Source organism: Schistocerca serialis, chromosome 11 (assembly GCF_023864345.2).
Source record: "Schistocerca serialis cubense isolate TAMUIC-IGC-003099 chromosome 11, iqSchSeri2.2, whole genome shotgun sequence".
Lineage (NCBI taxonomy): Eukaryota > Metazoa > Arthropoda > Insecta > Orthoptera > Acrididae > Schistocerca > Schistocerca serialis.
Genome location: NC_064648.1, coordinates 66045317 through 66060828, shown reverse-complemented (window position 1 = coordinate 66060828; position 15512 = coordinate 66045317). Strand labels below are relative to the sequence as shown.

General features: G+C 49.0%; 1 protein-coding gene across 1 annotated transcript in view; it reads left to right on the top strand.

Moving 5' to 3' along the window:
• Positions 1-15512, top strand: part of LOC126426701 (prostamide/prostaglandin F synthase-like) — a 55490-nt gene that overhangs the window by 27293 nt on the left and 12685 nt on the right. The window contains exon 4 of the mRNA XM_050088623.1: positions 5778-5955. Within this exon, the coding sequence (XP_049944580.1) occupies positions 5778-5955 (178 nt within the window). The remainder of the gene's footprint in view (positions 1-5777; positions 5956-15512) is intronic.

Genomic DNA, 15512 nt, shown 5'->3' with positions numbered 1-15512 from the left:
GTGATTACGTGCGCTACTTTTTATTCATTACGACAGTAGAAGTTTTGCCATTTTTATGGTGACATATCATAGAAACATGTGAAACATATATGTTTCACTCTAGGCACATTTTATGAAGGCATTGTTTGAGCAGTTACATTTCTCTGCAACATGCTTCATTGGAAAGCACACTTAATTCAAGTTTTAAAACTAAGGTGTTTCCTCTAATAGTTTGGATGCAAACCAAGCGTACTAGATCATAGGGGTGTCCACAAGAGCACTGAATTGATGCAGCACGGTCGAATGTATTTTAATTGCATCTTCTCTTGATGATACCTCTCGCTGTTGTTGGAGTTATTCAGGGGCACTTTGTAATCTTTTAATTAGATTTTTGACTTGACGATAGAAATATACATCTACCATAAATAACCGAACACTCTGAAGATACGAAGTAAAATAAAAATGAGAAAAAAAAATCAGGACGGACCTGGGATTGATCCCAAGTCGCCTGTTTCGTGAGCAATGCGCTTGACCATTACTCTACGCCAATAACGACGAACAGAGCGCTAAATAGGGTATAGCCTCCTATAGTGCTATCGGAACAACTTTCGAGAGCATGTTCTCCTTTCCTATGGCCAACTCAGGCGAAATATTTCGGGCACGTTATGTGGAGTCCCACCTCTTTCTAGAAACAATTCGGACGAAATCGGCGTGTCCCAGTTGGCGACCTCCCCTAGTGAGAACTCAGCTAGCGAGCGCACCGCTTATAAGTGTTACCCGCACTGGCTTGCTGATCGCGGCAACGCTTATGAGCGTCAGCCGCTCTGGCGTGTTGATCGCGGAAACGCTTATGAGCGTCAGCCGCTCTGGCGTGTTGATCGCGGAAACGCTTATAAGCGTCAGCCGCAGCGAACGTGTTAATTACTACGGTTCTTGCACTAATACCAAGAGTTTTCAACGTACGTTCCACCACTTTGTCGGCAGGAATTGATGGCTGTCCATGAATGCTTACGTAGTTTTTCTCCTGCTCGTAAAACTCAAGAGTTCTGCGTAATAACTCCAGTGCCTGGCTGTTTAGCGGCACCCCTCGACGCAAAGGATTGTCACTAAGTGAACGAAGTCTTTTCGGTGGCATTTTCCAAGTATGTACACTCACAACGTAACAAAAGTCACAACGATATAGCACACAGTTCAACAAAAACACGCGGTAAACAACATACAATTCACGTTGTATACACATTCACTAAACAAAGCCGGCAACGCGGGAACTTTGACGTCACAGCACGTGAGTAACAGCTGTGCTCACTGCGCTGTGATTGGCTGGCGCCCCACGCTGAACGCCTAGCGCCTATCGTTCTTCTCTTGTTACTCTGTTACGCTGCCAACTTCATGCGCAAACGTCAAGTGCAATATTTCAGCGGCCCGGGTATAGTGTTCTGCATTTCGGTCCCACGTGGACCTCCACCTCCCCCCTCACCCCTCCACCCTCCCCCCCCCCCCCCCACCCCCCCATGAAATGTCTTATTCCAGACGAGTGTAACCCCAATAATTGCGTGGTAAAGTAATTATGGTGTGCGCGTACGTAGAGACAGTGTTCGTGCAGCAATTGCTGACGTAGTGTAACTGGGCTGGAATAAGGGGAACCAGCCTGCATTCACAGAGGCAGATGGAAAACCATCCACAGGCTGGCCAGCACACTGTCGTCTGCAGTGTGTCTATTACACTAACGGATCTGTCACAAAGTGTTGGCTGGGCAGAAACTTCGTCACGGGCCAAACAGATGAAGGTCCGACAGTGTGCTGTCTGGACTGTATGGTGGATTCTGGAGCACCTCCCATACAAATTTGGCAGTTTTCTCACAAACAGGAGCAGCAACGTACGGGGCGAGCATTATCACGAAGTAGTTCGACACTCTCAGCTCTAGTGTTGTGGCGCTCGCCACAAAAGGCACGATGCAGCTTAACCGAAGTTGTAACGTAGGCTGCAGTATTCACAGTGGTCCCGTGTTCAGCAAAGTCCACCAGTGATCTATCATACATATCCCAGAACAAAGTTACAAGCACTTTCCTAGCTGTAGAGGGCAAAAACTGTAGAGGAAGGTGGAGATTGAAATACATCTAATAAATAACTGAGGACATGGGGTGTAGGTGCTACTTCTGGCAATAAGTGTAGTTGCGGTATTGAGACAGATGCTTTTCGGAAATAGAGAACCACTGCATCTACCTGGTTGCCTCGATCCAAAGATTTCAATATGTCACGTGAGAAAAGTGCGAGTCGGTTTTCACACGATCAGTGTTTTCAGAATCTGTGGCGGTTGGCATTGACGAGGTCATTCTATTTGAGATAGTGTATTATTTGTGAGCTCAGAAAGTGTTCAAAGATTCTTCAACAAATTGAAGTAGATGATATTGGATGGTAGTTTTGTGGATCACTTCTACTGCCCTTCTTGTAGACGGGTGTGAGGAGAATCGAGAAGTATTTTCGGTCGGTGTTTTTTGTGGCAGCCGTGTTGCAGTTAGGCGAGAGATGAAATACGGGCGTCTGTGGCTGGCATTTTTAGGCAGCTGGTGCTGACATTCAGGTAATAAAAAGAAATCACTGGATATGCCCGTCTGAATTTTAAATGTTCTTCTACAGCCCCATATTTTGTAAGGTTGTATTCACTTCTTGTCTGAACTATTTGTCTGTTTCACTTCCGCAGAAGACGACTGTTGATAAGTATCTTATGAAAAGACTTCATAACACTTAATTTGTTAACACTTAAGACAAATTTGCTGTACTTTGGGAAATGAATTTTTTGCTATTGCCCGTCTTTCTATCTTATCTACTGAAGCTATCATCAGTCATTTTGTGAACAAAGTGTGTGTCTTTCTTTTAGTCTCTCATTTCCCAGTCTAATCCCATCGATACCACCTAACCTAATTTCAGTACACTCAGTTACCCCTGTGTTGCTTTCTTTGATATATTCATCTTATAACTGTGCGGTCCGCTTTCAGTGCTAGTTGTAAATAATCTTTCACTCCCTGTATTTTGTCCTAGCCACCTTTAGATTGTAGTGTTTCCTTTTTTTTCGGGGTTCTGCCGTGAAAAATATAAAGTAGAAAATCTGATTGGGTTTTGAATTTTGGTGGTTTCAGTTACGGATAAGGCGGACTTCGTATTATTGATTGAGATCATGCTGTGATTTGACCGCGCATGGCAGACCGGGTCGGCAACACTACAAAAAGCGACTGTACGGAAATAGCATCAGAAACTAATTGAAATTTACCTTATAATCTTGTTAGATACGCAGTATTAATTACAATATAGTCTTCATGGCTGTCCTCCTAATTTCTCTTGGAGGACGACCCGTCTTTCACTTTTCTCCGTCTGTTGAAAACTTCAAGTTGTCACTGTCATGATCAATTTACAAATTTGGCAATAACCACCTCGAATCACTATTGAAACAAGCTCGCTTTGTAATATAATTTTAATTTCCGCCCAAAAGCACATTCAACACAGCGCCGAATAATACACGTCTTTAGTATGAAGACAAGAGAGAGAGTGTGTAATCAATTAGTTGTTAAAAACAAAAACCTACGCAAAAGTAAAAAGACGAACAAAATTATTTATAAAAATCGGTCGCTGGCGCAGCGCTCTTCTGCGTGCGCGATCGTAAATTATATCTTTGTATTGGAGGAGGCGCGGTAGTCAAAGTACCATTACAAGGCCCCAAAGAGTATATTTTAGTCAGTAATGCTGATACCTTTTTTGAAATCTGTTCACTCTTGCTCAGTTATCATTGTGCAATTGCTGTACCAAATATGCGGATTCAGTTACTCGTACTGCCAAGCATTTTTCCTCGGCCGGAGGACTGGAATAAGGTGCATTCAGCTTCGTGATACTAATTGGGCAGTTACTCGCTGGAGAACTAGTGGCTCAGAGGATGAGAAAACTGACAGTGACCGCAGGAGTGGTGCATTTACTTCGCAGACCTCCACACTGCACCCGGTGACTCCACCAGCAGGGGAAAACACTGCTATCTGTGAATTGGCCCTTTGGGCCCAGAACGTGGAGCTTTGCTGTTCTTCTCTTGAGTTTGCAGAAGCTGAAAAATTTGCCTTTCTTCATTATAACTTATCTTCTAAGTCATTGAACCACTACTGCTTTGAGTCTTCTTAAATTTCTCCAGAACCCAAACCGATCCCCCACACCAACAGGTCACCCCTTTCTGTCTTTCCTATTTTCTGTAAATGATTTGTCAGCATTTTGCGGTTATGATTTATTAAAGCTCCACGGCCCAATGAAATCTCTATCAGATTCTATGCTGCAATTGTGGCTGAGTTAGCACATTCTAATTATAATCTATTGTAGGTCGCTTGAACAAAAGGCCATGCCCAGTTCTCGGATGAAAGTACAGCTCACACCTGTCTACAAGAAGGGCAGTTAGTCATCCACAAAACTACCACCCATTATTCTTAATATTGCTTTGTTGTAAAATCTTGGATCATTTTCGGAGCTCACACACAATGCGGTATCTCTAACAGAATAACTTCCTCCGTGCAAATCGGCACGGATTTTGAAAGCACCTTCATGTGAAATGCAACTCACACATTTCTCTCGTGACATACTGAAAGCTTCGGGCAGATGCAGTGTTTCTCGATTTGCAAAAAGCATTTGACTCGGTACCGCTCTTACGCTTATTGTCGAAAGTACAATTGTAAGGGGTGTGAAGTGAAATTTGTGACCGGAATGAAGACTGTTTGGTAGGAAGGACGCAGCATGTTATCTTTGATAATGTCATCGTCAGATGTAGAAGTAACTTCAGGTGTGCCCCAGCAAAGTGTGTTGGGAACCTTGCTGTTCATGTTGTGTATTAATGATCTTGCAGATAATATTAAGACCGGCCTCAGGCTTTTTGCAGATCATGCATTTATTTACAATACGTAGTGTCTGAAGGAAGCTGCGTCAATATTCAGTCAGATCTGGATAAGATGGATAAGTGGCGCAAAGATTGGCAAGTTGCTCAAAAATGTACACTTCACAGAAAAAAAAAAGCATAATATCCTACGACTATAATATCGGGGAGTCACTGTCGAAATCGGCTGACTCGCGTAAATACCTGGGTGTAAAACTAGTAGGAATATGAAGGCACAGTTGTGGGTAAAGCAGGTGGTAGGCATTGTTTTATTGGTCGAGTACTGGGAAGTGCAGTCAGTCTACAAAGGAAGTTGCCGAAAAATCACCCGTGTGAGTGGTTCTAGAATATTGCTCAAGTGTGTGGGACCAGTACCACACAGAGCTAATAGGGCGTATTGAACGTATACGGAGGAGGTCAGCACGAACGATCACAGGTTTGTGTGATCTTTGGGGAAAGCGTCAGAGAGATACGGAAGAAACTGAACTGTAAGACTATCGAAGATAGACATAAACTATCCCCAGAAAATCTGCTAACAAATTTTCGAGAACTGGCTTTAAATCGTGTGTCTAGAAATATACGACAACCCCGTACGTATCGCTCACTCCGACATTGTGAGGATAAGTTTCAAATTATTACCGTACGCACAGAAGTATTCGATCGATCGTTCTTCCCGGACTCTGTACGTGACGGAACGAGAAGCAGCTCTAATAACTGGTGTGGTGGGGTGTACTCTCTGCTGTGCACTTCACTGTGACGTACCATCTGCTGTGCACTTTGTAGGGGTCTGTAGGGTACAGATGTAGATTATACGGTAACGTCGCCTCGTGTCGGCAGTTGCCTCTTTTATTTTTAGTGTGGAGTATTTGAAGTACGTACATAAGTAGTTGTCACCGTGCAGGGCCGAGCGATGAAGCTGGGAGGAGACCTGCGCGGCGACGGGCTGCAGAACGGCGGCGCCCTGGTGGTGGGGACGGGCGGCTCGGGCGTGCTGTCCTACTTCAAGCAGGAGCGGCCGGCCGAGGTGCTGGACAACGCCACCATCCTGGCCGCACTGGGGCTGCAGCCGGAGCCTGCAGGTGAGAGCTCTGTCACCGTTCCTCACTTCATGAAAAGTCATTAATATTTGTTTCAACTTTGCAAATACGGCAGACTATTTCGTTCACGCATATTACTGACGTACCTAATTAAGTGCAAAAAGTGTACATCTACATCCGTACTCTGCAAGCCACCTGACGGTGTGTGGCGGAGGGTACCTTGAGTACCTCTATCGGTTGTCCCTTCTATTCCAGTCTCGTATTGTTTGTGGAAAGAAATATTGTCGGTATGCCTCTGTGTGGGGCTCTAATATCTCTGATTTTATCCTCACGTTCTCTTCGCGAGATATATGTAGGAGGGAACAATATACTGCTCGACTCCTCAGTGAAGGTATGTTCTTGAAACTTCAACGAAAGCCCGTACAGAGCTTCTCTCTTGCAGAGTCTTCCACTGGAGTTTATCTATAATGTCCATAACACTTTCGCGATTATTAAATGATCCTGTAACAAAGCACGCTGCTCTACGTTGGATCTTCTTCTTCTTCTTCTTCTTCTTCTCTCTCTCTCTCTCTCTCTCTCTCTCTCTCTCTCTCTCTCTCTCTCTCTCACTCACTCACACACACACACACACACACACACACACACACACACACACCCCTATTTGGTACAGATTCCACACCAGTAAGCAGTATACGATTAACTTTATATGCTCATTCCATTTTAAGTCACTTGTAATGCCTACTCCCAGATAAATTATGGAATTAACTGCTTCCAGTTGCTGACCTGCTATATTCTATTTAAATGATAAAGCATCTTTCTTTCTATGTATTCGTAGCACATTACACTTGTCTACATTGATATTTAATTGCCATTCCCTGCACCATGCGTCAATTCGTTGCAGATCCTCCTGCATTTCAGTACAATTTTCCATTGTTACAACCTCTCGATATACTACAGCATCATCCACAAAAAGCCTGTCAACTTCAGATGTTATCCACAAGGTCATTTATGTATATTGTGAATAGCAATGGTCCTACGACACTCCCCTGCGGCACACCTGAAATCACTCTTACTTCGGAAGACTTCTCTCCATTGAGAGTGACATTCTGCGTTCTGTTATCTAGGAACTCTTTAATCCAATCACACAATTGGTCTCATAGTCCATATGCTCTTACTTTGTTCATTAAGCGACTGTGGGGAACTGTATGGAATGCCTTGAAGTCTAGAAACACAGAATCTACATGGGAACCCGTGTCTGTGGCCCTCTGAGTCTCGTGGACGAATGGCGTGAGCTGGGTTTCACATTATAGTCTTTTTCGAAACCCATGCTGATTCCTACAGAGTAGATTTCTAGTCTCCAGAAAAGTCATTATACTCTAACACAATACTGGTACACTGGTAACGCGCGACTGAGTAACTTTATAGGTATGTACTTGCTATTGGGAACCGTAACTTGGTTCTCCCTGGGTGTTCCTTTTGTAATCTAGCTTAGTAACCGGACAATTTTGTTTTATTTAATAATCTGTTCCTTCTTTCTAGTTAGGCCACACAGTGAGTATACACCCAGGATATCCCGAGAATTTTTTCTTTTGGGGAAAAATCCAGGAATTTTTTAGAATTCGGCAAATTTTTCATCGGTTTAGTTTCCCGATACATTTTTCTAACTTTGACTGATAAGAACTGATACTCTAATAAAGAATTTTACTTTGGCCCACAACAGCAGAAAAATACTGCCACAAGAAAACATAAACAAGAGAATAACACCAAAATAAAACTTCAGTTTAAGAGAAAAGTCCCCAAGGCTAACGACATTGCAGTGGCACCCGTCCCACCGCTTCCTAGAAGCTCTGTGTCTGAGGACGAGGTGGAGATTCTGGCGTCCACTGATGACCTCGATCTCGCCAGTCCCTCAGACGCCACGGATAGCGCTAGCACCGGTGCTCAATTGGAGGCAGCAGGTGACCCAGTTGTGTAATCTGCCTTCCCAGTCCCGTCACGCCTTTCTCAGACATGGACAATACCGTCCTCCAGTGGAACTGCAGCGGTTACTTCCACCATCTAGCTGAGCTCCGACAACTTATCAGCCTTCACCATTTCTTCTGCATTGCTATTCAGGAAACTTGGTTTCCAGCAATGCGAACCCCCGCCCTCCGTGGCTATCGGGGTTACTATAAGAACCGGGCAGCTTACGAAAGGGTGTCCGGTGGCATATATGTTCTTCACTCTCTTCACAGCGAGTCTGTACCTCTACAAACAGCTTTAGAGGCTGTCGCTGTTCGGATGTGGACGCCACAGGCTGTTACCGTCTGCAGTCTTTACCTTCCACAGGATGGTGATGTCTCGCAGCATGTCCTGGCTGCGCTGATAGCCCAATTGCCGCCACCTTTCTTGTTACTGGGCGACTTCAACGCCCATAACCCTCTGTGGGGTGGGTCAGTGGCGACAGGTCGAGGTGCCACCATTGAGCATTTATTAGCACAGCTCGATCTTTCGCTTTTAAATGACGGTTCCTCCACACACTTCAGCGTGGCGCATGGCACGTACTCCGCCATCGACCTTTCGATCTGCAGCCATAGCCTCTTACCGTCTGTCCAATGGAGAGTGCACGACGACCTGTGTGGTAGTGACCACTTTCCGACCTTTCTGTCACTGCCACAGCGTCAGTCTTCTCTGCGCCCTTGCAGGTGGGCTATGAATAAGGCTGAGTGGGACATGTTTTCCTCTACTGCTGCTATTGAGCCTCTCTCTAGTGATGACATTGATGCGGTGGTTCAATCGGTCACCACCGGCATCGTTACTGCCCCAGAATCTGCCATTCCCCGTTCTTCCGGGTCCCCTCGGCGGCGGACTGTGCCTTGGTGGTCACCTGAGATCGTTGCAGCGATTAAAGATCGCCGGCGGGCGCTCCAGCGTCACAAGCGACACCTCTGCATTGAACACCTCATCACCTTCAAACGGCTGCGTGCGCGGGCCCGCCGCCTCATCCGCCAAAGCAAGCAGGAATGCTGGGAGCGGTATGTGTCCACATTGGCCTCCATGTCTCTCCATCACAGGTCTGGGCCAAGATCCGACGCCTCTACGGCTATCGGACCCCTGTCAGCAACCCTGTGCTCTCACTGAATGGAGCAGTTTGTACAGACTCCGACGAAATTGCCAACAGCTTGGCAGAGCATTTTGCTCTTAGTTCTGCTTCTTCCAATTACCCACTGGCCTTCTGCTCCATTAAAGAGCGGATGGAACGCCGCAGCCTTTCTTTTCGAACCCACCATCCGGAATCCTACAATGTTCCATTCAGTGAGTGGGAATTTCACAGCGCCCTTGCCGCTTGCCCTGATACCGCTCCTGGGCCAGATCGCATTCACTGTCAGATGCCTGTCGTAAGAGGCGACTACAAGGAGTTTCAACCGTTTCGGCCTTCCATGTGATGGTCCCCCTTGGGGTTTGACCTCCATTTTTCAAAATTCTACAGAAGTACGAGCCTTTTGGGGAAGGACACCTTACGTGGTGTACCACTGGTCCTCAGTGCACTAAGACCTTGGCACTCAGCATTGTAACGGCGTTGTAACCATACCCACTATTCCTCAAATTGGGCCTAAACGCCTGATGGGTTGTACAAGTTACGCCCATAGTGCGTCCCCATCTGCACCTACGATCATGATGGACTCCATGGCACCAGAAATCCAGCACGGTAGCCAGCCCGTTGTGGTGGGGTCGTCATGTACCCTCTAGGTTGTAGCCCCCTGACAACACAGGGATTGTACTGCCGATACCTGAGCTTCAACCTCCCCACGTCGGCCAAGGAGTAGATGCCCGTCACCTTGGGGCATCAGGACTCCCGGCAACGGTCATCCTGCCAGGTGGCCCTTGCTGAGGCTGGGTGGCGCCCGTGGGGAGAGCCCCTGGTCGGAGTGGGTGGTATCGGGGCGGACGTTTCGCAGATGAAACGTCAACACGTATCAGGTCACTCTGCGGCCGGGTCTTTCAAAAGGAAAGGTACTGCTTCTAGTTCTGGTTCTCCTGCCCTTTCCCCCTTGGCCACTCCATGGGAGGAGGGACAGGCCCGCCGGCTTGGGGCGAAGTACTTCCCCCGCTATTTGGTCTGTTCTCGAACCGATGGGGGGACGTTCGCCACCTCCAAGCCCATGTTCTTTGTTCAGCACATTGAGGACATCTTCGGGGAAATCGAGGCTCTCAGTAAGATGCGTTCGGGGTCCGTTCTTATAAAGACCACCTCCGCCACACAGTCGGCGGCGCTCCAGGCGTGCGACCGCCTAGGGGACATCCCAGTGTCCATTGTCAGCATCTGGCACTAAATAGGACGCAGGGGGTTATTTTTCATCGTGCCCTCCTGCTGCAATCTGATGAGGAGCTCAGGTCCAACCTGGAGCACCGAGGCATGCATTTCGTCCGGCGAGTCCAGCGCGGCCCCAAAGACCGTCGCATCGACACCGGGGCCTTTATCCTCGCCTTCGAGGGGGACGTTCTCCCGGAGAAGGTAAAGGTGATGTGCTACCGGTGCGACGTGCAACCTTACGTCCCGCCTCCTATGTGCTGTTTTCGGTGTTTGCGCTTTGGGCACATGTCGTCACGGTGTGAGGCTGAGCCCGTTTGTGGCGATTGTGGATGTCCTCTTCGTGAGGAACATACATGCACCCCACCACCTCGGTGCAACAATTGTCCTGGCGTCCACTCGCCTAGATCCTCAGACTGCCCCGCATATCAGAAGGAGAAGAAGATACAAGAACTCAAAACTTTGGATCGTCTCTCTTATTCTGAGGCCAGGAAGAAGTATGACCGCCTCCATCCCGTGCCGTTGACCACTTCGTTTGCCTCAATTGTGTCCACCCCTCCCGCGGTATCCTCACCCCTATCCTGTCCCCCCTCCGCCTCCTCCCCCCATCCGAGGTCTCTGCCTCAGCCTCCCAAATCCCTCCCTTCCAAATTCTCCTCCCCCGTGGCCCCCGCCCCCTCTGCCCCAGGGGCCACCCCCCCCCCCCCCTTCCCGCCGCCGCCTGAGAAGCGATCCTCTTCTCAGGCGTCCATCGGGGAAACGTTCCTGACCCCAGCTTCCGAGGTCCGGCGTTCCAAAACGGACCCCGCGCGTGAGGACCTTCTTCGGGTCCAGCCCACCATCCCTGTGCCTCCTCAGACTTCCAAGACGGCCTCCAAGAAGTAGTCTCTATCCCCCTCTCCACCCCTTCCAAGCTGTCGCCGTCCGTCTTTCCCTTTCTGGATACACGTTCTCTCTTTGTACGGTATACATTCCATCGTCTACACCAATGGCACGAGCTGATCTCCTTCATCTTCTTGATCAGCTTCCACCCCCCTATTTGCTGGTTGGGGACTTCAATGCCCACCACCCGCTTTGGAGATCTTCACATCCTTGTCCACGTGGCTCACTATTGCTAGACGTCTTCCACCAAGCGGATCTAGTCTGCCTCAACACTGGGGTCCCCACATTTTTGTCTGCCTCCACGGCAAATTTATCCCATTTGGACCTTGCGGTCGGTACTGGTCCGCTAGCTCGGCGCTTCGAATGGTTCGCCCTTGATGATACACACTCGAGTGACCACTTTCCATGTGTTCTTCGACTGCAGCCTCAACTGCCATATATGCGCTCGCGACGCTGGAAGTTTGCCCAAGCCGATTGGACACTTTTTTCGTCTCTAGCGACATTCGATGACCGTCGCGTTCCCAGCGTCGACGATGAGGTCGCACATTTTACCGACGTTATTCTCACAGCTGCGGAACGTTCAATACCACGCACCTCCGAATTGCCCCGGCGCCCTCCAGTTCCTTGGTGGAACGAGGCATGGCGTGACGCAATACGTGAGCGGAGACGTGCTCTTCGCATTTTCCGTCACCATCCAACTTTGGCCAACTGTATCCGATATAAGCAGCTCCGTGCGCGATGCCGTCGCGTCATCCGCGATAGCAAGAAGGCAAGCTGGAAATACTTCATTAGCTCATTTAACACCTTCACTCCCTCCTCGGAAGTTTGGAGTCGGCTTCGACGGTTCTCAGGCGCGCCTAGTTTCTCCCCGGTCTCTGGGCTCACTGTCGCGCATGATACCTTAGTGGACCCCGTCGCAATTTCTAACTCATTGGGTCAGCACTTTGCTGAGATTTCGAGCTCTTCAAATTACCCGCCAGCGTTTCTCCCGAAGAAACGTGCAGCGGAAGTGCGACATCTTGCTTTCTCCTCTCAAAATCGCGAAAGCTACAATACTGTTTTCTCCATGCGCGAACTCCAACATGCACTCTCTTCTTCTCGCTCCTCCGCCCCAGGACCGGATGGTATCCATGTCCAAATGTTGCTGCATTTATCAACCCATAGCCTGCGTTACCTCCTTCACCTTTATAATCGAATTTGGACCGACAGTACCTTTCCAAGGCGATGGCGGGAAGCTATCGTCGTTCCCGTTCCGAAACCTGGAAAGGACAAACATCTCCCCTCTAGCTATCGCCCCATTTCTCTCACGAGTAGTGTCTGTAAGGTTTTGGAGCGTATGGTGAATTACCGTTTAGCTTGGTGGCTGGAGTCCCGCAGTCTTTTAACACCAGCCCAATGCGGATTCTGAAAGCATCGTTCTGCTGTTGACCATCTTGTTGCTCTCTCCACTTATATCATGAACAATTTTCTCCGGAAACGCCAAACGGTAGCAATATTTTTTGATCTGGAGAGAGCGTACGATACCTGTTGGAGGACAGGCATCCTCCGCACACTGTTCTCTTGGGGCTTTAGAGGCCGGCTGCCCCTTTTTCTTCGCGAATTTATGGCAGAGCGCACATTTAGGGTGCGGGTGAACACTACTCTCTCCCGTACTTTCTCCCAAGAAAACGGGGTACCCCAGGGCTCCGTGCTGAGTGTTGTACTGTTTGCCATCGCCATTAATCCAATTATGGATTGTCTCCTTCCTGATGTCTCGGGCTCCCTCTTTGTGGACGATTTTGCGATCTACTACAGCTCTCAACGGACCAGCCTTCTTGAAAGACGTCTTCAAGGATGTCTCGATCGCCTCCACTCGTGGAGCATCGAAACCGGCTTCCGTTTCTCACCCAGTAAGACCGTTTGTGTTAATTTTTAGCGACGTAAGGAGTTTCTTCCGCCCTCCTTACATCTAGGTCCTGTCAACCTTCCGTTTTCCGACGTCGCTAAATTCTTGGGTCTTATGTTTGACAGAAAACTGTGCTGGTCCTCCCACGTTTCCTATCTTTCGGCTCGCTGTCTGCGTTCCCTTAACACCCTCCGTGTCCTGAATGGTACCTCTTGGGGAGCGGACCGAGTGGTCCTTCTCCGCCTCTATCGCGCCTTAGTGCGCTCGAAATTGGATTATGGAAGCATAGTCTACTCCTCTGCTCGGCCGTCTATTCTTCGGCGTCTCAACTCTATCCACCACTGTGGATTACGTTTAGTGTCTGGAGCTTTTTACACCAGCCCTGTGGAAAGCCTTTATGCTGAGACTGCTGAACCTCCGCTGTCCAATCGGCGGGCAGTCCTTCTGAGTCGTTATGCTAGCCATCTGTCTTCCATGCCTGCTAATCCAGCCCATAACCTTTTTTTCGACGCCTCCTTTGATGTCGGGTATGCAGGCCGCTCCTCCTCCCTACTACCCCCGGTAGTCCGCTTCCGTCAACTGCTCCATTCTCTTTCCTTCCGCTTTCCTAAAACCTTCTTGACAACTTGGGGTACAGCACCGCCTTGGCTCCGTCCCCGGATCGACTTGCTCAGAGACCTATGTCAATTTCCCAAGGATGGTACCCCCTACACTTGTTTATCATCGGGCATTTGCTGCTCTATGTGCACAAATGACGGACGCCACATTTATTTACACCGACGGCTCGAAAACATCGTTCAGTGTAGGGAGTGCCTATATTGTTGGCAACACCCCAAATCAATTTCGGCTTCCCGACCAGTGTCCGGTGTATACTGCGGAGCTTTACGCTGTTCTCCAGGCTGTCCACTACATCCGCCGCCATCAGCGGATACAGTACGTTATCTGCTCAGATTCTCTCAGCTCTCTCCTCAGTCTCCAAGCTCTTTATCCTGTGCACCCTCTGGTCCACCGGATTCAGGACTGTCTGCGCCTGCTCCACCTGGGGGGCGTCTCGGTGGCGTTCCTCTGGCTCCTGGGACACGTTGGTATCTGTGGAAATGAGGCGGCCGATATTGCGGCCAAGACTGCAGTCTCTCTTCCTCGGCCAGCTATTCCATCGATTCCTTTCTGCGATCTACGGAGCGTTTTATGTCGTCGTGTTGTTCATTTATGGCACGCGCATTGGTCGACACTTCCCCATAATAAATTGCGGGAAGTGAAAGCTCTTCCTTGCGCTTGGACCTCTTCCTCCCGAACGCGTCGTTGGGAGGAGGTAATTTTAACTAGACTCCGGATAGGGCATTGTCTTTTTAGGCATCGACATCTTTTAAGCGGCGATCCTCCCCCACTCTGTCCCCACTGCTCTCAGCTGTGGACGGTCAGACACCTTTTAATTGAATGCCCCTATTTTATTCCGTTACGCACCCGTCTACAGCTATCGCCTGATCTATCGTCGATTTTAGCAGATGACACGCGCTCAGCCGACCGCGTTCTCCAGTTTATTAGTGCCAGTGAAATGACATCAGTCATTTGAAGCTTTCTTTGGGGACAATAAACCGCTTTCTGTAGTGGATTTTTAAGCCTTCCTTCTGCTTTTAGTTTTTCCGATTTTATGACTTTGTTCACATTGTTGCTGGTTCACCCCGGCGCGTTTCGTCTGACGCTCCATCCGTGAGTCGCTGCTCCCGGCCGTCCTCAGTTTCGCCGGGACGCTCTGCTGCCAGGCGCTCAGCTGGCCTATCGTCGGCAAATGATGCTGCCCCTCCTACGCAACCCGGGACAGCGGCCGCAGCTGGCGACGACTCGATGGAACAGGATCCGCCTCCCGCCGGTTGTAGCGTTGTTCCCTCGAAACCTGGCCCTCCGCAGCCATCGAGGTGACCAGCTCTTCCCCCGTCTCGTTCCCCCCTTTTTTTTTACTAGCGATGGCCTTGTTACATTTTGGAACATAAGAGGTATTCGATCTAATCGGGAGGAATTACAACTGCTCCTCCGCCTGCTCTGTCCGCTCGTCCTTGGTCTCCAGGAAACCAAGTTGCGCCCGACTGACCGTATTGCCTTTACCCACTATACCTCGGAGCGGTATGACCTCACCCCTGTGGACGGTATCCCAGCTCATGGTGGGGTCATGTTGCTCGTTTGGGACGATGTCTATTACCATCCCATCCCATTGACCACCCCACTCCAAGCAATAGCTGTCCGTATTACTCTTTCTGCTTTTACTTTTTCAGTTTGTACCATCTACACTCCATTGTCATCTGCTGTTAGTCGGGCTGACATGATGCACCTGATCGTTCAGCTTCCCCCGCCGTTCTTATTGTTTAGCGACTTCAATGCCCATCATCCCCTTTGGGGCTCTCCTGCATCCTGTCAAAGAGGCTCACTCTTGGCGGATGTCTTCAACCATCTCAATCTTGTCTGCCTCAATACTGGCGCCCCGACTTTCCTCTCAGACTCTACTCATACCTACTCCCACTTGGACCTCTCGATCTGTTCTACCAC